A 22507-nucleotide genomic window follows, 5' to 3' on the forward strand; every position below is an offset into this window, starting at 1 on the left:
ATTTTAGGGAGAGAGAATGTTTTTGTAATATTGCTCATAATGTTCCACTAATGTTTGAGTGTCCAGTTTTCTGTTAGTTAGGGGAACATTCTATCTATATTAGCAAAAACCTTCTGAGAACCTTTTTAGCATGTTTTGGTGTTAAAGTTAGGAGAACATTCCCTTAATGTAAAGCAGAACTTATCTAGAATGTGGTTACAATGTTCTCAGAATATACAACATTAATGTTCTCGATGAGTTTTATGGGACATTGCAAGAACATTCATGTGTCCAGTTTTCTGAGGGTTAGGAGAATATTCTATCAACGTTCCACCAAACATACACAGAACATTGTTGCCATGTTCTCACAATATTAGATATTAATGTTCTAGACACATTTCATGAGAACGTTGCAAGAACATTCCTATGTCCATTTTCTGAAGGTTAAGAGAATATTCCATCAATGTCACATCAACCATACACAGAACATGGTTGCAATGTTCTCAGAATGTAAGATATTAATGTTCTAGACATGTTTCAAGAATATTTCTGTGTATCAGTTGTCGCCTGATGGTCCCAAAGAAACTTGTTACTATTGCCAAGCCCATCAAGGCCCTGACTGGTGAACCACTGATCCATTCACAGCTCTGTTTGTTTGTTTACAAGGTTAGAGATGCTCACACAGAGTGCTTTTAACATACAGTGTTCAAATAAAATAAAATAAAATTTGATTTGTCACATGCACCGAATACAACAGGTATTGCTTACTCACAAGCCCTTAACCAACAATGCAGTTTTAAGAAAGAATACCCCCCCCAAAAAAAAAGTAACAAATAATTAAAGAGCAGGAGTAAAATAACAATAGTAAAATAACAATAGCGAGGCTATATACAGGGGGTACCGGCACAGAGTCAATGTGCGGGGGCACCAGTTAGACGAGGTAATATGTACATGTAGGTAGAGTTATTAAAGTGACTATACAAATAGATAATAAACAGTGAGTAGCAACAGTGTAAAAGAGGGGGGGTGGGGCAATGCAAATAGTCTGGATAGCCATTTGATTAGATGTTCAGGAGTCTCATGGCTTGGGGGTAGAAGCTGTTTAGAAGCCTCTTGGACCTAGACTTAGCGATCCGGTACCGCTTGCCGCTTGCCGTGCGGTAGCAGAGAGAACAGTCTACAACTAGGGTGGCTGGAGTCTTTGACAATTTGTAGGGCCTTCCTCTGACACCACCTGCTATAGAGGTCTTGGATGGCAGGAAGCTTGGCCCCAGTGATGTGCTGGGCCGTACACGCTACCCTCTGTAGTGCCTTGCGGTCAGAGGCCGAGCAGTTGCCATACCAGGCAATGTTGCAACCAGTCAGGATGCTCTCGATGGTGCAGCTGTAGAACAATTTTTTCAACTTACATATTTGATATACATGATTGCATTTTCATTTATACAGTAATTATTATTCAACATGTCCTTAACTTGGATTTGAACTCACAACCTCTTGGTTCATGGTACCCCGATCTTCCTGTTACGCCACCATGTCCGTGTCAGGTATCAGTTAATTTGACTATTCTTTAATTATTGATTTGATTGACTAATTTCAACAATTTAAGGGTTTTCTGTATAGCTGTCTAATGTTGGTGTAGAATATTAATCTGTTTTAATCATACTCCTTAATCACTATGATTAATACAAGTTTTTCTTGAGTGTACTTTTAACAGAGCTGAGATTTACTTTAAACTGGACACATTGTTTTTGCCCAGGTTCCCATGAATTGTGTCTAGAACATTAATATCTTATGTTCTGAAAACATGGAAACCATGTTCTGTGTATGTTTGGTGGGATATTGATGGAATATTCCCTGAAGAAGGCACAGTGATGTAGAAACGTTGGTGGTTTACCCAATACATTACTGGGAGCTTGTATATCGTGTGTGCAACTCTTTATTTCTATAGCCTACAGTTTACTAACCGTTAGTCAGCACCTCTACACTTAATTTATATGGGTGTGCACCAGCTCATGCTTTTTATTAGAATGAAAACATGGCAACCATGTTCTGTGTATGTTTGGTGGGATGTTGATGGAATATTGTCCTAACCCACGAAAAACTGGACTCATGAATATTCTTGCAACGTTCTCATTTAACGTGTCTAGAACATTCATATCTTATGTTCTAAGAACATGGCAACCATGCTCTGTGTATGTTTGGTGGGACGTTGATGGAATATTCTCCTAACCCACAGACAGAAAACTGGACACATTAATGTTCTTGCAACGTGTCTAGAACATTCATATATTATGTTCTGAGAACAATGTTACCACGTTCTGGATAAATTATATTTGACATTAAGGGAATGGTCACTGGGAAACATTCCTTGCACATCACGGGAACATTCATATGAACATTTTAGCTAATGACCTAATGAGACACTTAAGGGAACGTTCTCGAAAGTTGTGGGAACGTTTGTTGTTAGCTGGGACCCTGTATTGTCATGTGTAACATCATGTGTAGCCTAATGCTGCTCAGGGGTTTATCCCAGACTCTTTCAGATACACATTATGGCAGTAAAACAAATGCTGAGCACATTATGGGTCTCTGGGGGGGTATAATCTACGATATGAGCATCCATCTGATCTTCCCTACTTCCCCTCCTGGGTGGGGGGGGGTGGTGTACATCCAAGGTCATAGACAGATGCTGTACTCACGCTACTGCCACACACAAAAACAAATGTACTCATCCCATTTAAAAACAAATTTGAGTTATTGTAATTTGCCTTTGTGTGTTTGTGAGTGATTTGTGTGTGTATAAGTGTGCATGTGTGGTGTGTGTGTCTATGCATATTTGTGTAGTGTAAGAGCATCAGCTCTTCCTAGATGAAATCTGATGCAACCGTTGACAACTCAAGGGAGAACTAATCTTGGCATGGAGGTTGCTGAAATTGTCCTGTGATGCTGCCACATGGCGCACTGAAATGACCCAATGACTTCGGCTCTCTCTCACTCTCATTCTCTCCCTCTCTCTCTCCCTCTCTCTGTCAACGTGAGGGGACATACTTGTGGCACTTGTGAGACAGGGACTCATACATTCCAGCAAAATTTCACTGATCCTTCCATGTTACTGCTATAATCTCTATCTGACAAAGTGCTAACAGTACTTACTAGACTGGCAAAGGAAGGTTTGACGATTAGAGGATAATTACACATCCCCAAAGGGGCTGGATGCAAGTCAGGAAATATCTTGGGATAATCTAAAAAGAGTTGCAAGCAGCAAAAATGTCAATTTGGGCAATACAGTGAAGGTGAAGGTAGAGTCACCAACACAGTGCTCAATGTGTTTGTGTGTGTGTGTGTGTGTGTGTGTGTGTGAGTGTGCATGTGTGTGGTGTGTGTGTCTGTGTGTGTGGTGTGGTGTGGTGTGGTCTGTCTGTCACACAGTGTGTGTGTGTGTGTGTGTGTGTGTGTGTGTGTGTGTGTGTGTGTGTGTGTGTGTGTGTGTGTGTGTGTGTGTGTGTGTGTGTGTGTGTGTGTGTGTGTGTGTGTGTGTGTGTGTGTGTGTGTGTGTAGGTGACCTGCCTCTCTTTGTACTGTCAGAGAGGGGCCCTCACTCTATTGATAGCAGGAACCAGCAGGTTCTCAGGGGGAAGCAGGAACAAAGGCACAGGTGACTGATAGGCTTTGAGGGGAGAAGAGGAGCAGAGCAGCAGCCTCTGATTAACAGGGGGACAGAGACTGTGAGTGGGGGTGACTGGGTAAAAGGGGATATGCCTGTCACCATACATCTTTCCTGACACAACAACACTCCTGGAGCCAGGAGGACAGGTAATCTTGAGGCCTCTACAACCTCTGGGATAAAGGTATAGTAATATACTGTACTAACAGTACTTGAAGATAAAAAAGCCATTAAAAATAATTTTTAAAATCCATAACTGGAGATAAAAACCATAACATCCTGCCTCCACATGAACTTCTGTTAGTTTAGCAGTAACTATAGGAACAGGTCACAGCATCATTCTGACACTTTTGCTGGAGTCATAGTGGTAATACCAACAATGCTATTATTTGCCATCACTGAAATGGCATGTATTACAAACAAATAAGATGTACTGATGACCAGGGGCGGTGTGTTCATTAGGGCGATATGGGCGACGCACTGCCAAACGGGAAAAGGAAGGGATTTTTTTTCTAATCAATTATATCACGGCAACAGTAGTTATCAGTGTTCTAATCTAGACGTCTGATCTGCCACTAAATGTCCAATCAGGCTAAAGTCGTGCTTCAAATGGCCACGCCCCTTTTGGGGCGATTTCAGTCAGGTTGAAAATCGCCCCAGAAGTCTCTCATAGACTGTAATGTAAAATCTATTTTTTTCAAATATCAGAGCTTTCAATACAATCTCTATGGGTTTCTGAGGGCTTGCACTTACGCGCTTTCGTCATACGTAACATAACCATGAACGTAACTAAGAAAAGAGCGGGTAGCAGCGTCAATCAATTCACATACTACTCTCTCACTCAAGATGGCTAGCGTTCAGTGCAACTCGATTGTCTCTTTGAAAGAAGTTCACATCAAAGACCATTCAAAACGAGCTACTGGAGTGTATGCTAGCGGTCATGAGGGAACATATTGTGGAGGAGGTGAAGTCGGCGAACTTCGTAGCTATCCAAGCTGACGAGACCACGGATGTTTCTACACAGACACAGCTGGTGCTTGTGCTGAGGTACATAGATAGCAACCACAAAGTGCAGGAGCGCTTTTTTGAGTTCCTTCCCATCTCGGAATCAACCTCAGTCTCAATCGCCAGTGTGCTTTTGGAGAGACTGAACGGTCTTTTTGCCGACGACGAGAAAGTCAAACTGTGGTGCACTGGCACTGTACCAGGTTCTCATGAGCTACAACCTCCAGGAGACGTTCTCTGAGACTGTGACTCTGTTGAACATCCTCATAACTACTCCCATGACAACAGCTGAAGCTGAGAGATGTTTCTCAACTTTGACACGAGTTAAGACATTCCTGCGAAATTCAATGGGCCAGGAACGTCTGAATGCACTGGCCATGCTTTCCATGGAGAGGGAACTAGTCCTCAGCATGCCTGATTTCAATGAGAAAGTCATTGACCGCTTTGCTGCATTGAAAGAGAGAAGAGAACAGTTTCAGTACAAGTAATGTAGCCTCTCTCTCTCTTTGTCCCTCCCTGTCTGTCTCTGTAACACACACACGCCCAAATCAGTTCACAGTTGATGTTGTTTAAAATAGTTATTTTTCATTTTTAAAAAAGTAAAAAAATAATAATAATCTGTTCATGTTCATTTTTACAAATCTATACAATTGGCCAGAATATGGTTGTTCATATTTACAAATCTATACAATTGGCCAGAATATGGTTGTTCATTTTTACAAAGCCATACAGATAGCTGTGTTTACCTTTTCTATAAATTATTTTCAAATTCTGTTTTCAGGCAAAATGTCTATCACTGTTCATTTTCACAAATCTATAGAAGAGGGCAGAATATGGAAGTCTATAAAAATTTCTTATTACCAATAACTTGCATCAATGTTTTCAGTAGCCTCTATCAAAAGCTCCTGCTTGCTTGTTGTGAATTATGCTCAGGTGCACATATTTCCAATTCAACCATGAGGCAAAAAATGTGGTAAAAGCTCTTGTTGATCCTGCAATCTGAACAAATACCAAGATGCTGTATTTTCAGCTGATATTTCATTTGTTTATGGAAATGCATATTGTTTATGCAGTGTTGAGGAATGTGAAAGAACACCCTTGATTATTTTTACTGTGATAACTTATTTTGCTTTTGTAAGCCAACACTTTTGAGATCAGTCAATAAATGCTTCTGGCATTGACTTATATGCTGCCCCTGTCTTCATGTTGTTGCTGGACATATATTTTTTAAAATGTGTGTAGGTCACCTAAATCATCAGAAAAATTGCCCCCCCTGAGAATTTTTTCAGGAGCCGCCACTGCTGATGACACATTTCTTGTAATAACAAATTAGAACACCTCTGAGAACAGGTAATGTAGTAATGGCATTCTAAATCCACCCACTCATGCTATTCATGGGTTGCACATTTCGCCATAATATTGTTTTGAACATTAGTTTTAGGACTGACACACGACTGAGTGTTCTACTCAATGCAGTGTCAATTGGCGCTGATGAAGATTTAATCTAAAGCGCATTACAGTGGCTTGGAAATACAATGACATTCCTAAATGAGGCAAATAATTAGTAGGAAAACCTTTTGTCGTCATTGTGATGTTGCCAGATTGCCAGATGCAGTATAACTTTAGCTAGCTAGCTAAGATTGAGGGGAGACCACCGAATTTTAGCTAGCTAACGTTAGCATTGCTAGCTATTTTTGATGAACTTTGCTAGCTATTGACAACATTGCCATCTGTCTAAAGTAAATTTGATGATTGATGATTAGTTGACAAGTTGAATCAGGTGTACTTGTCAAGGGCTACAACAAAAATGTGTGCTGTTGGGGGTACTTGAGGACTGGAGATTGTAAAAAAAAACTGGTGTAGGGTTTACTTAATAAATACGGATTGTTACAAGATTATCTATCTGAAGCCTTTTCTGCTCCAGGCCCTCTGGGCTCTAAGTGGGAAACCCCATGGCGATAGGGGGAGGGTTTTTTTGCAGGAACCATAGCAGTCAGTGGCTGTGGTTAGCCAGCGCTGACTGTGGAGGCAGGAGGAGGACGAGGCACCAAGGCACCAGGGCAGGGAAGATGGATTGGCCCAGAGACTGGAACTGACAGTGTGTGAGAAAAGCAGCTCTCAGGTGCTGCACCTGCCATCCATCTCACTTCTCTCCAAGTGAGGTTTGGGTGGTGGACTAACGCTGTGTATTTTGCATACCGGTGCCCCACCACCCAACCTCCCTATAACCACACTGCCACAGGAAGCCATGGCCTCCCTCACCTCTGTCACACACACTCATGGCAGCCCTCGGCCCCTGGTCAGCAAACCCTCCCTTGTGCTTGTTTTCTCTTCTCTCTAAGCCTTATTTGTTTTAGACATAATAGAGAGTGAATAATGGCTAAGACCCTGAAAATCAAGCAAACAGTCTTAAATGTAGAATAGCTTGCCATATAATTCAGCATTTTAGTTGCTGTTAGTGAATACTGAAATGCCACTCTTGGACCAATAGTACCAATATTGTTGTTAAAATACCAATAACACAATCATTAAATGTATGTATATGATTCTATGGATGATTGTATGAATATACAAAACATTTCCTAATACATCAGTCAGCATGGGCATGATGCTCCCCATGGTCATTTGACCCAGTGCAGTATTCCCAGTAAGACCCATTCTGCAGGCAGGCCCACCTGTTCTACTGCTGCCCAGGGGTTACAATCCTCCCCCTGATTCACTCTGCCTTTACATCCCTGGCTCTGTACAGATGAATCACTGCAGAGACATTGGGCCAACACTGAACACAAATGCAATCTCAAACAGATGCAATCTTTAATTATGCAAGCAAATAACCATCGTTCAGCCACTCTGATGCTCCGCCAGTCATCAATGACGTGCTTGTCATTCTTATGGGGCAGTTTAGGGAGTGAGAGAGACTTTTAGGGCAATGTTAACACCAGATGGCCAGCACTAAAAACACAGCAAATGGGATGAAAAAGTCCTATTTGTCACACAGATGAATGATCGGTAGCCCACTGACTGGATCCACCGGATAGGAAAGCTTATTGGTTTTTATCCATGAGGCTGTCTTTGAATAAAACACACGTTATCAGAGAAAATTGTATTAAATGGTGTTTGATCAGATATCATCACAATGTAATCATTTAATCATTGCCTAAAAAAATAGGCTGTGATCTGGGGTTTTGCCAACTCAATCTGTCCACTAGCCAGCTCATGGTTCACAGACTAAACACATTTCCTACAGCAATCTGATTCCCCCTCATGTAATTGACCATGCAGCATAGGGAGGTGATGGCATGGCACTACATTGTCAATATGACCAGTTATAGAGCTGTAATAGAGAGTTGACACCTGCAAAATCTCATGGAAATCTAAGGAAACTATCAGGTATGGTTTGACCATTTTATCACACTGACTAGATCTCCGGTCCTCTTGTCACTAGCTATCACCACCACTGGGATCATCATGTTGATGACTGTGCATTAAGCCTGACTTAATTGGACACTTGAACAGTGATAAAATAGCCAGACAGCTGCTGAGCCCCAGACTAGAAGAGACACTGGCTGCATGGTGGTGAAGAGGAGGGCTAGAACACAGGCTGTGTGGGCAGGGTGGTGAACAGTACACAGACAGACATATACACATATACACAGATGTACTACTCTGTTTATGAGAGGCAAGGTAATTCGAGTTTTAGGGGAGAGGAGAAATTACTTGAGAGAGAGGAGAGGAGAGGAGATGAGAGGAGAAGAGAAATGACAATATTTCTTTACTCTCCTTGTTGTTATTATGTGACCATTGACCCCATGAGGCAGAGTGAGTGAGGAGAGACTGTGAGCAAGAGGCAATTTGGATTCAAACTAGAGCAACAGGGATTAAGATACATGGGCACTGGGGTGGGTGGGAGAGAGAGAGAACCCAGGGAAAAGGCTTATTTTCAGCCCCACTGCTTAAATATACATAGATTCCAACACATGGGAGTGGAACAGGAAGAGAGAGGCAGCTGTCAACTTGATTTAAATCAATCTCATTCAAATGAGTTGCCACACAAATGAGTTCGACATTAGAAAAACATAAGATATTTAAATAACTAGAAGTAGTAGAGAAACACATTCTAGTACTTTATCGAAATAACTTGAAAACATGAAAACATTTGCATTACATTTCTGACATTTAGCAGACTCTCTTATGGCTAAATTTTACTCACGTTAGGCTGTCAACCATGTCCAATCACCATCTCTATGTCCATGTTTCAAAAGTCAATCATGTATAGCTTCTCATTCTTTGGAAGAAAGACACAGCCTTTAGCATCACACACCTCCATCTTGCACTCCTCCATCTTTCAAAAGATGGAGGGGTGCGACCGTGCGACGCTATTGGAACGACGTCCAGACAGTGCACGATCGAGACAGAACTGTAGCTAGCTAGCCAACCTTCTCCAACTTTCTCCTGGACTATCAGCTTTTCATATCATATATTTGTTTTTAAAACTGTTTACCCTCAAATCATTTTCATATTAGGTTATATAATAATCTTCTATAATTTCCCCTTTCTCCCGGCCCCTCTCCAGCCCTGCTACGGGCCTCTGTGAAGACCAACTCGCAGGTAGCTTAGTGGTTAAGAGTGTTGTGCCAGTAACCGAAAGGTCGCTGGTTCTAATCCCCGAGCCGACTAGGTGAACAATCTGTCGATGTGCCCTTTAGCAAGGCACTTAACCCTAATTGCTCCTGTAAGTCGCTCTGGATAAGAGTGTCTGCTAAATGACGTAAATGTAATGTTCTAGACCACCTCTGCTACAGCCTCTGTGAAGACCATCACTGCCTGCTGTCTCTCAGGGCACCAGCTCTCCTCCTCTACAGCCTTTAAGAGGAACCTCAGTACATAACACACTGTCATTTCTTAACTAATATCATTACATCCATTAAAACATGGCAGAAACAAAACTACGTGTCTGTGTTTTGATTTGATTAAGATATTGTGCGTAATCATATTCATCTATTTTTCTTGTTTTGCATTCTGTTGTCTTTTTTATTTTCAGGAGAGCTGATTGGTGTGTGGACTACCTGCTCAGGCAGACAGGGAAGGCCATGAAGGAAATGGACCCTGACTTGGAAGAGACTGATTTTGAGGACTACGCAATGGACCCAACCTGCTTCCTCCAGTGCCAAGTCTGCTGCCAGCAGTACCTGGCCTGCTTCACCCACAGCCCAGTCTGCTGCCAGCCAACTCCACCCATACAAAAAAATGGATTGGTTTGATAAGTGGCAACGTGTCACTAGTTTCCATATAGACTCTGCTTTACTCCAGCGCTTGTTATCTTCTTTCTAGAATTAGAGGCTCGATTCAATCAGATCGAGGGTTAACCCGTAGTTGCTCTTGTGTGTCACAAAACACTCCCTTCCTTCCCACTGGGCACACACTGGTTGAATGTCAATTCAATGAAATTACATTGCACCAATGTGGAATTGCCGTCTGTGCCCAGTGGGTTATTATCCCTACTGCGTTAGAAGTTCAGAACGCCGATAGAAAGTGTAGAATACTGCATCATTTTCATGTTAATTTGAATGGGGGGATTTAAAGCCTATCAGTCTAATCGGGAGTAGGGCCTATAGCCAGTGGGGTAAACTACTTAAGTAAAAATACTTTAAAGTACTACTTAAGTTGCTTTTTGGGGGGTACCTGTACTTTACTATTTATATTTTTGACAACTTTTACTTTTACTTCACTAGATTCCTCAAGAAAATGATGTACTTTTTACTCCATACATTTCCCCTTACACCCAAAAGTATTCGTTACATTTTGAATGCTTAGCAGGACAGGAAAATGGTCAAATTCACGCACGTATTCAAGAGATCATCCCTGGTCATCCCTACTGCCTCTGATCTGGCGGACTCACTAAACACAAATGCTTCATTTGTAAATGATGTCTGAGTGTTGGAGTGTGCCCCTGGCTATCAGTACATTTTTAAAACAAGAAAATGGTGCAGTCTGGTTTGCTTAATATAAGGAATTTGAAATGATTTATACTTTTACTTATGATACTTAAGTATATTTTAGCAATTACATTTACTTTTGATACTTAAGTATATTTAAAACCAAATACTTTTAGACTTTTACTCAAGTCGTATTTTACTGGGTGACTTTCACTTTTACTCTTTACTTTTACTCAAGTTTTTCCACCACTGTCTATAGCCTACAATAGAACATCATGCATTCAAGTGTTTGAACTTGTAACGTGGCTGCAGGAACTTCTAACGTGGCTGCATAGGATTTGTCGGATATAAAATTGGGTGATTTCGTTGCATCCAAAGGCAGTGTAGGCGATAAGGTAACACAAGGAGCCGCATATAGATTAGTAGATTTGACAGCTCTAACGCAGTTCCACCCAAAAAATGCTACGCGAGTGTCGACCAACGCTAATCTGATTGAATCGAAACCTAGAACGTTCAGGTGGAGTTTTGTCCTCTGTTTGTATGGATGTTGTCATATGTTTGGATCCTGTTGTGTTATTCACTCAGAATCAGTCAGTTGCCATACCTACTCATTACCTTGGGCCCCTAGGGGCTATGTGTGTGTTTGTGCGTGTAACGTTTCACATTTGTCATTAATAAACATGTTTATATATTTCAATAATTTTTTGGAATGACTTTTAATTGTAGGTCAATCATTCTACACTTTTAATGACTAAAATATATGTCTCTCAGAGTAAATTGTCATATATCCCACTGGGCACACACTGGTTGAATCAACGTTGTTTCCACATCATTTCAATTAAATTACATTGAACCAATGTCGAATAGACGTTTAATTGACATCTGTGCCCAGTGGGATGTGGTGTATTTATAATTATATCAGGTAATATGCAGTCCACAAGAAACCGCAACAGATAACTGATACTCATTGCATAAACAAGGTAATGGGTGTATATAAACAAGGTAATGGGTGTATAGTACAGTAATAAACCAACCTCATTAGGACAACACTTCTATATGTTATGATTATGCTACCATAATCGTTCCATTAACTCAGGTGATCTCAAATTCACCAATGTGAAGAAGAAAAAAAAAACTTTTGGAGACTATAGTGGTTGTTTAGAAATGTTTTTTCTGGCTGAGGCAGGATTTGAACTGGGGACCTTGAGGTCCACTCTTCCCCTTCCTCAAATACAGGAAAAAACACAATTTTCATTGTTTTTCAGCTTATCATAATAAATGATATGAAGAAGAACACTACATTTTTCCTTTTCCTTCTCCTTTTTTTCCTCCGTTTTCTTCTCCCCCTCTTAACATACTATTGTTCCCCAGCTTTGGCAAAGAGTGATTTCCATTATTGTATACATGTTCATACTTCTTCGTACTGGTCCCCATGGGAACCCACAACCCTGGTGTTGCAAGCGCCATGCTCTACCAACTGTTGACTCTAAGAAATCTCACCTAAAGCATTAAATCAGAACAGTGCATGTTCCTGTCAGTGTGCTCTGGGAATAGCAACATTGTACGTGCACAGGGACCTACTGAAGGTGAGGGAGAGACCAACTCCTACAGCTACACCTTCCATCTCTACTTTGGCCTTCATTTGAGATTCTCTAATAGGAAGTGAGGTGCATCCATGCCACGCTCACCACTGACTGACTTAATATTGGACATCTCCAGGCACCATTCCCATCTGGCTAAATTAAGGGTCAGCTGAATAATGCATAGGCCTGCTTTTTGGGCCATCCCCTTTTCAGCCTAATGAAGCCCAACTACAGAACATATAAGGCCCCTGTGAATGTGAGGGAGGCTGGGGAACCTGTAGGGTGTGAACAGAGTCCGACTGGAGCAGTAGAAATGCGTTCTCTGGAGTGATGAATCACGTTTCACCATCTGGCAGTCCAACGGACAAATCTGGGTTTGGCGGATGCCAGGAGAACACTACCTGCCCCAATGCACAGTGCCAACTGTACAGTTTGGTGGAGGAGGAATAATGGTATGGGGATGTTTTTCATGGTTCAGGCAAGGCCCCTTAGTTCCAGTGAAGGGAAATATTAATGCTACAGCATACAATTACATTCTAGACGATTCTGTGCTTCCAACTTTGTGGCAACAGTTTGGGGAAGGCCCTTTCCTGTTTCAGCATGACAATGCCCCCGTGCACAAAGCGAGGTCCATACAGAAATGGTTTGTCGAGATCAGTGTGGAAGAATTGGACTGGCCTGCATAGAGCCCTGACCTCAACCTATCGAAAACCTTTGGGGTGAATTGGAATGCCGACTGCGAGCCAGGTCTAATCGCCCAACATCAGTGCCCAACCTCACCAATGCTCGTGTGGCTGAATGAAAGCAAGTCCCCGCAGCAATGTTCCAACATCTAGTGGAAAGCCTTCCCAGAAGAGTGGAGGCTGTTATAGCAACAAAGGGGGGACCAACTCCATATTAATGCCCATGATTTTGGAATGAGACGAGCAGGTGTCCATATACTTTTGGCCATGTAGTGTATATCATAAAAACAAAAGGCAATTTCCAAAGTGGGGACATTAGCAAACATTTACTCCTGATACCATCAAATAAACTCCAGAATACATGCAAGACAAATAAATGATTGTGACATATTGAGAAAATAGATGTTGGATCCCCTGACATGGCCGCCATTCACCACATACAGTAAGTAGTGTGGAGGAAATATTGTAGCAGTAGAAAAAGTACTATCTCTAATCAAGACAACGTAAATCTCCACCTGTCTGTGTTGAAAGCAACCCTTGACAAAGATAGCTATGTTTTCATCAGTGAAAATACATTTCTGTTTGGTCTAGGGAGGGGTTTGGCTGTGAATAAGGATGATGTGGAGATATTGAGGGCTGTGTGGAGATCATTTATACTGCGCAACACTCTATACCATAAGCAAGCCTATGAAAATGCTGTCAGAAACACCTCAATCTAATATGATAAACCAGGGAACTAGAGAGAGGCCACATCATCCTTATTCATCACAAATAGTGACGACCTCGGCCCTGAGAGTCCTTGAAACCATAAGTTATCTTTATAATGCCTAGTGTAAAGAATTAATAGGGTCAGGCAGCTGTGTTAACATAGCCGTGGGAAGTAGGGGTGCTGATGGTGCTGCAGCACCCCCTGATAAATCTAAATCAAATATTTTTCCCCAACAAATTAGTGCACTAGGCCTTTTTTACTCCTGTATGAGCGGAGAAAAATACTAGTCAGACAAATATTCTCAGCAGTATGGATATAAACCCTACATGCGTGGCTGTCACACTATGATGTTGAAGCTCTGTAGTGTGCAGGTGCTCTGTCCTCGAGTACAACCAGGACATTTAACATAATGAATGAGCACAGCCTTGAAATTATGAAATTGGGCTTTGCCTGTAATCACCACTATATAGATATGCAGTCATTATACTAAGATGCACAGCACACTGTATGTAAACCTTTTTACATCAGTCAGATAATGAGCCACTAGAAAGCTACATGTGAGCACGCTTTATCTCCATCACAGTGACACAGAGACGCTTGATGACTGCATGGGAAGTTGAAATAGCTCTGAATATCATAACTCTCCACTAGCACAGACCTCAATTCCCTGTAAGAATGCTAAAATCTATCATATTTTCAGAGAAATGCTTTAATCCACTTAAAATCTAATTTCCCCCCAATATTCCCTTATTTCTAACGGATAGGGTTTGGGCACGTGTCGCTAAATCTAGTAGATAAGTAAGGCTACTGTGCAATACATTGGCAGTACTTCAGCAAATAGAGTTAACTGTTATTAACCAATTATAACCAAAGTGTGCTGCAGGACAGTTATTGGTCTGATAAGCACTCCACTATAGTTTTTGCTTTATTTAATGTGAAAACAACTGCATTTGCATTTGGAATTATGAATATTCAAGATAACTAATTGTTTTATAATAAGTGACTTGACATAATGAAAAAGTCAAAGTTAAGTATGAGTGAAAACGTCAAACATGACATCTGAAACTCACCGCAGAGTGAAGTTCTCTAGGGAGGAGGAGCTGGCCATGAGGATGTAGAAAGTGGCGATATCTGTCTTCTTCAGGGGTTTGGAGGAAGTCTGGATGACAACAGCCTTTCCCAGCTTGAGTTGAGACAGAGATGAAGCTCCCTTGGGCACCTGAAGGAGGCGCACACTGCCGATCCTCTGCATGGGAGTCACAGGGACGTACTCAGCCTGCTGCTGCTCTGAGCTGCCCCAGCGACCCCCATCCCCCTCCCTGCACTTCCCATATGCACTAGGTCGGGCCTGGTAGTACAGCTCTACTGTGTTGCCCTCTGTTGGGTCCAGCCTCTCCCGGCTAGAGCTCTCTGCTGCGGGACTGAACCAGCTGGCTACAGTATCCAGCTCAGCCATGCAGGTGCCCCTCTGACCTCCAAGGGCACAGGAGCCCCTCACCTCCTGGGTCTGCCAGAAGGCAAACACCGTCACACAGGGCAACTCATCCTTTAGCCCCTCTGCTCCTCTGTCCCAGTCCCTCCCAGCCACATAGAACAACACCCGCACCTTGGGCATGGAGGAGTAGACCCGGGGAGTCAGCACAAAGGACTGGACCTTCCAGTTGTAGGTGAACACCCCCGGGGCCCGGAACAGCTGCACAGACTGGACCAGGTCTAGAGGGACAGGCTGCTCTGTGGACAGGGGCCCATAGCTGGCGTTGACAGCAGGCGGCCGGCTGGCTCTCAGGATGACAAATGGCTGTGTCTGTGTCTGCATGCTGGAGTTCCTCATGATGTCCTGACCGGCCTCCTTCAGGAAGAAGTAATCTGCGTCTTGCACCTGGTAGTTGACTGGAAGAAACACAGGGAATGGCAGAGAGCTCTTAGTGTTGTCTGACATCTCCCGACTGTCCAACTCTGTGGGAAAGTAAGAGACAAAACATTACCCTTAGGTTAACAGACAGTGTTGTTTTGACGACATGTAGAGGAAATTAATGTTCTAGTGAGTCACCCTTAACCTGTCCTAATAGCCTACGGCCCGGCATTAACAACCTTCCGGCTACTGGTCAGTTTCTCTAAACTCTGGGCTACTTACCACAATCAGGGTCAGGAGTTTTATAACAGGGTCCATTGTTTCATGGTTATATCAAGGGTCAGGAATAATAGCTGGCCTAAATCATTAAGTATAAAATCATAATAAGTATCTGAGTACAAAGATATCCCAATAAAATATTGGTTGAACAAGAATTGCAAAAAAGAAATCATCCAGAGATTTCCAGGAACTAGACTTGAGGCAAGCTGATCAACTGGATGGGACATCATCATTCAAATGACAATTTACTTAATCTTTAAATTCCCATAGTATACAAGAGGGCCTTTATATTAGAAATCATAGCAGGAGCAGCTAAGTGTATTACTGTGCGTGATGCAGTGGCACCGGAGCACTGGTGGGACAGCAGCAGAACAGACTCCATTGCCTTGATATCATCCATCATCCAGATCAAGTCAATCCCATTCCCAAATGAGAGTGATTTCTAGTGAAAATGGCCAAAGTGGGGGACGGACTACCTGTCATAAACACTTGGTTATTGGTCAGTGAGTACAGTTTGGTGAAGGAGGTCACAGGGAGGCCATACTTGAATGACATGCTTTTCACAATCAACTGGAATTACAGTTTTCACAAGTGACTTGATTTACATCGTAACCCTCTCCTTTCAGATCAAAACATTTATGTAAAACCAAAAGGCAAAGTAGCAAGCAATAACATCTGCATTGATCCGATGACATGCATGAAAACAGAAAAAAATATTTATTGGCAGATTTTTCTGTATGACAGATTCATTAAATGGGATTACTTCCTGTAAATGACATAATTCCTGCTATATTGACTTGTATGCCTGAAAACAACTTGACCTGCCTAGGTGGAAGCTGATCTGGTCCTACACAGGGCAGCATGTTCATTTTGTGTGTGTTTGGAGTAGCGTGAGGGTGTCGAGGGAGACAACAGCATTAGAGCCCTCTGATCCGGCATAAAAGCATGAGGGGTACGACACAACTGTCTCTCTGAAGTGAACTGAGGCACAGGTCCGCAGGCCCGCATCCACTCTCATTTGCCCCCATTTTGATAGATTACACAGATTATGGCTGCTGACCTGAGGCTGCACTGTCAATAGGAGGCTAATTGGCCTACTTGGTGGGTGAGAGAGAGAGAGTGAGAGAGAGAGAGCGAGAGAGAGAGAGCGAGAGCGAGAGCGAGAGCGAGAGCGAGAGCGAGAGCGAGAGCGAGGGAGAGAGAGAGAGAGAGAGAGAGAGAGAGAGAGAGAGAGAGAGAGAGAAGCAGCCTGGTATGTGCTCATTACCTGAGATTATCTCATACTCAATGGCACTCAACAGCACTCTGGCTTTGCTAATAAACTGTCTGTTAAAAAAGAATGAAACAGAGTCTATTCTCCTCTTAAGTGTAGACTATTAGCTTGATTTTGCAGTATAATGACACAAAATAAAATCAGTTGCTTGTTCATGAAAAATGGCCACATTCTGTTCTGCCCAGAGGACAACCTCATCCAAAGACTAGCCTCTGAGCCCTGTAATGTAATGTGATTTTATTCATCATGAACTATGATGAACTAAGAATACACAATGCATGTATCTTATGCAGGGACTTGTCATCTCCCGTCTGGATTACTGCAACTCGCTGTTGGCTGGGCTCCCTGCCTGTGCCATTAAACCCCTACAACTCATCCAGAATGCCGCAGCCCGTCTGGTGTTCAACCTTCCCAAGTTCTCTCACGTCACCCCGCTCCTCCGCACACTCAACTGGCTTCCAGTTGAAGCTCGCATCTGTTACAAGACCATGGTGCTTGCCTATGGAGCTGTGAGGGGAACGGCACCTCCGTACCTTCAGGCTCTGATCAGTCCCTACACCCAAACGAGGGCACTGCGTTCATCCACCTCTGGCCTGCTGGCTCCCCTTCCTCTGCGGAAGCATAGTTCCCGCTCAGCCCAGTCAAAACTGTTCGCTGCTCTGGCACCCCAATGGTGGAACAAGCTCCCTCACGACGCCAGGACAGCGGAGTCACTCACCACCTTTCGGAGACATTTGAAACCCCACCTCTTTAAGGAATACCTGGGATAGGATAAAGTAATCCTTCTACCCCCCCCCCCCCTAAATTTTTTTTGGGGGAAAGTAGTTATCCCACTGGCTATAGGGTGAATGCACCAATTTGTAAGTCGCTCTGGATAAGAGCGTCTGCTAAATGACGTAAATGTAAATGTCAATGTTATGCGCCAGTGATGAGTCAACTATTTGTAGCTATAATCAATAATGTCCCTCTTGACAACTACTGTTGATCTTATAACTGTGATAAACGTGTCCTTCTCACAGAGTTTACTGAGATTCCCCCCCAAAATGGCCATGATCTTCCTTTCCTATAATGTTATCTGCATGTGTAGTGACACACGTTTCAGTTCTATTTGTCAAATTATGACAAAAGATGCCAGAGAGAATGACACATCTGTCACTGGATTGTTGATGGTTGTTTTTCCTGAGGAGAAGGAGGAGGAGGAGGGCTTGGAGCTTTTTGTAAATCTAACTAGGTCTTGTCCCTCAGGGTCTGTGGCGTGTGACAGGTCTCTACATCATCCCTCCTTCACCTGCTTTTATCGCCACGCAGACACCTGGGACAGAGACTGGTTGGAGAGCTTTACACAGTCAGGGAAACAGTTTGTGTGTCACAACGGAGCCATGTCTACGGAGTGACCCCCCCAAAGAGAAACACAAATGGATCTTCTTATTTTTCCCACACAGACATCTCGATCATCTTCCTGGGCTGGGGAAGGAGCTGTCTCCCCCTTAGCTCCACCAGTGGCCACTGATAGATGTGCTGTTTAATACCAGAGCTGACAGCATCTCCCACCGCTGTGAATAAACACTCACTGGGTGTTTTCTGCTTCGGCATCTCTGCAGGAGGGAGATGTGCTGCAACTGTGGCAACACATAACATCACATGCTATTATATCTCTCTCAAGTTCAGTTCATCTGTGCTCCTCAAGGTATTTAAGAACACTTGAGTTAGCTCTGAAATCTAAGGGGGGTAGTAAAATGGTGCTCAATGCAAATGATGCACTAGTGAGTATATACTGTATGTTAATAGTAGCATTTGCTGTGACAATAATCACTGATTCTCCATTGTGTAGGGAAGCTATAGTATATGCTGTGCCTATATGTACTGTATGTCCTCTCTCTCCATGATAAACGCTTTGCATCCAGCTGATAAAGAAGAGGCCAAATCCCTCCACCAGCTGTTTCAGCACATAGCTGCTCCAATCACCCAACTTGGAGACCGACATCTTTGACTTTTCTATTTTCCTGTCCAGAAGAACAATATCTGTTCTGGTCTGCAGAAATTCACTTGTCTCCATTGACATTGTTGTTTTCCCTCTTGGGTCGTTCTAAATCATTTCAATCACTTTTTGACTGCACCCCTTTTGATTTGAACCAAACTTTCAATACATGTTTGCCCATGGTAGAAGTGGTCAGAAAGTGACTTTTTGGACCTGAATGCCAAAACATTTAGGAGATAAAATTGCTCAAAGTTACCCCACCCTGCTATGAGACATCCAATGCACAACCGAAACCATATGCAGAGCACAACATAATATGCTGTTAATCAAATCTATTTTACAAATTGACTTGGGGGGAAATTCTCCAGTTGATTCCAAATTAAAATATATGTGTATAGGTTACATTTGTACAGTGGGATAGTCTATATTTTTTTTGAATATGCAACTGCAATTGCATTAAGCAATTTAAATATAGTATATTAGATATGAAACAAGGAGAGAGAGAGAGAGAGAGAGAGAGAGAGAGAGAGAGAGAGAGAGAGAGAGAGAGAGAGAGATTTTCAGATCTGATTAAACAAGACTGAGGCGACCTTTAAACATAATCTTCAGGTCCCTTTTCTCAGAATAAGTCACTACTTGTGGGCCTGTTAGATACAGCAAATAATCAAAGCATTAGAACACAAGGAACAGGGAGCAGGACAGGACTACATAGGGCCCTATGTTCTAAAGTTGGGGGTAACAACAGGGCTACAGTACCATTAGGATCACTGGACACAGTCAAACAATTAAGGCTGCTAGGAGACTGAGGCAAAAGATAATTAATGGCATGGTTATAAGTGTATGTAGGTCTGCTTGGCATTGTTCCCAGTAGTGGTAAAGCTGTCAGCTGACCAATGTCTGGACAGCACCGCACTGCTCACTTAAGAGTATAAGCTCTCTACTTACTGTAGGCTACTGTGCAATTACAGTAGGCTATTTGTTACCAGGAAATAAGATTACCCATGCTGTCATTCTATGCTATTTTCAGCAGCATTAGATTGAGACCAACAAGTATACAGGTCAATGTCTCTTTTAATACAGAATTATCTATCACGCTCTGACCAGCTATTCAACTTGAGTTTGTCTTGATGGAACCCACTGATTTAGGTTGCCACAAACCAAACATACCTGGCCTATGCTGCATGTTGTGTGAAAGAACAGTAACAGTTTAACTCCATGCATTCTAATGTGCTATAATGGAATGTTTCTATATTTGAAGAACAGCCTGTACGTGATCTGACTTCAAATGGCATGACAGAGACATGACACAGATGTCTCACTTATTCCACTTGATGTGTTGAATAGAGCCTGTGTTTGTAGGTCAAGACATTGTTTGCTTCCATATTGGCTGTGTCCTCTCCCCAGAGGAAAAGTCAGGCATGACCTAATCATTTTAGGGACAAATCTCTCCTAATAGAAATTGTGGTTTACTCATTGAAAATACCCTATATCCCTGCAACTGCTACATACACATAAAAATGAGATAGAACACTGATCATATGTGTACAGAAAGGGAGAGGATGAGGAGGAGGAGGAGGAGGAGGAGGAGGAGGAGGAGGAGGAGGAGGAGGAGGAGGAGGAGGGAGGGAGATGCTTAGGCCTGTGTGGGGATTGGTAGGGATTGCTATATCCAATGAGACTCTTAAAGCTGCTTTTATCAGGATTTCTCCCTTTTTATTATCTCTTTATCCAGTCTGTTTATTATAATTCAGGAAAGCCAAGTTGCCTGGAAATAGCCGTCTTTGAGGCAGTTAAAAGCTTTTCAGCAAATGCCTTTGTGATTTGGAATATTTGCTGGGTTTTTAATTAAAGTCCAAAGGGTCCTGTCCATTTAATTATTGAGGTGATGTGAATGCGCACAATAACGTGTTCTGGACTTCTGGTAATATGCACTAAAACTCATTTTCAGCTCTGCTGCACACTGAGACTAAACTAAGAGAATGAAAATTAATTTTAAAATGTGTGTCCATTTCATTAGTGGAACTTAATGACTGTGCCAAAGGTCCCATAAAGTACTGGTACACAGTACAGCATCAAACACATAGATTCATCCTTATAAGGTTTGCTAAACTAAATGCAAGTTACATCACCACTCACACTCGATAACATAAACCCTAAATAAAAATCAACTCTAAATAAGATTGATTAGTCTTAACATGCTCTTTGGAGTAATTAGACTAAGGTGGACCTCCTTGGCTTACCTGTATACCTGTATTCTCACAAAACTGAGTGGCACCTCCACTGGACTGGCCCCACTCATTTCAAGCCATAGTCTTATTCACTGGACAAATGGGACTTCTTAAGTCCTATAAGGGCTGTTGACCACAATGATCAGTTATCATGGTGAAATTGCAGTCTGTAACTATGTTGCAAAGCCAATTGACTGATGGCAGTATGCATATTGTAGTCATAAAAGTATGGCATACCATTTCAGAGGAAACTATAACAAGTTAAATACATTTTGAACCACATGGGTATACTGTCTATCTCATATCAGTTCATTGATCATATAAAGAGACACAAATCAACTAGCTTGTTACACATTATCTAATGGAATACAAATAAACCTAAATACTAATTTAGACTATTTCAACAGCATAAAGAGTCTGCAATGAAATATGTACCAAACAAAAACATACATGTAGAATAGAATAGAATATGCAGATTGTCACTCAGGCTCATTTTAACAAAAACGAAATGATGGTACATACCTTGCGTGACAACTGTGACAATCGTCGCTATGAATATCTGTAAAATCCTCCAGATATGAGAGTAAATACTCATTTTGGCATCAGACTGTCACTTTATTCCATGTAAATTCCCAGGCTCGAAGTTTCAACAAAGTGAAGAGGGGTATACTTCATTCATTTCTACCCAGGAAGAGAACTTGCCTAGTTTAGCCTACAAAATCACACCTGTAAGAATAATACAGCCTTGTCGTGTGCACTCCGTGTGTCACATAAACTATGCATTGAGCTGTCAGAAAAGGTCTGCGTAAGGAGCTTGGAAACGTCCGGTCCAAGTCCTTGATCAGATTGCGATCAACCTAGTTTCTTCTTTGTTTTCCTGATTAACTTCAGCCCTTATGCCGCCGTACTGAATACGAGCAACTCCATCTGATTCATTTTGAAGTCCTTGCATTAGCTCCCAGACTCAAACATCTACCCAACTTTGACCATCGTCGGGACGTCGCTGCAATGTACAGTGAGATTCACAGATCATCGACTGCCTTGTGCACAGTCCTTGGGGCACTAAAGTCATCGTCTGTCATGCGGTCAGAGCACGTTCTGTGCGGTGGCGACAGGATTTAACAGCATCAGTAAATTAAGCACTATACCATGATAATTTGGGATTTCACATCTAGCATGAGAAGGAGATAGATGGACTGAGGATGGTGTACACAAATAGCCTGGCTACTGTACATGCTGCTAATTACAGTGATTAGTCGATTATAGTTAGACAATAACATAAATTACTTATTTGGGGCTTTGAAAATATCCCTGGGGCATTGTAGGTTTTAGAGTAGA

The 22507-nt window shown here is 42.3% G+C and overlaps 1 protein-coding gene across 2 annotated transcripts in view; it reads right to left on the reverse strand.

Annotated features, from left to right (window-relative positions):
• The window catches only part of LOC121584781 (transmembrane protein 132D-like), a 47258-nt gene extending 25044 nt beyond the window's left edge, over positions 1-22214 (reverse strand). For both annotated transcript variants that reach the window (XM_041900892.2, XM_041900891.2), the window contains exons 1-2: positions 21692-22214; positions 14630-15515 (exon numbers count right to left, since the gene is read on the reverse strand). In XM_041900892.2, coding sequence (XP_041756826.2) covers positions 14630-15515; positions 21692-21764 — 959 coding nt within the window. In that variant the 5' untranslated portion in view covers positions 21765-22214. The remainder of the gene's footprint in view (positions 1-14629; positions 15516-21691) is intronic.
• Between the last annotated feature and the right edge of the window lie 293 nt (positions 22215-22507).

Source organism: Coregonus clupeaformis, chromosome 16, assembly GCF_020615455.1.
Source record: "Coregonus clupeaformis isolate EN_2021a chromosome 16, ASM2061545v1, whole genome shotgun sequence".
Taxonomy (NCBI): domain Eukaryota; kingdom Metazoa; phylum Chordata; class Actinopteri; order Salmoniformes; family Salmonidae; genus Coregonus; species Coregonus clupeaformis.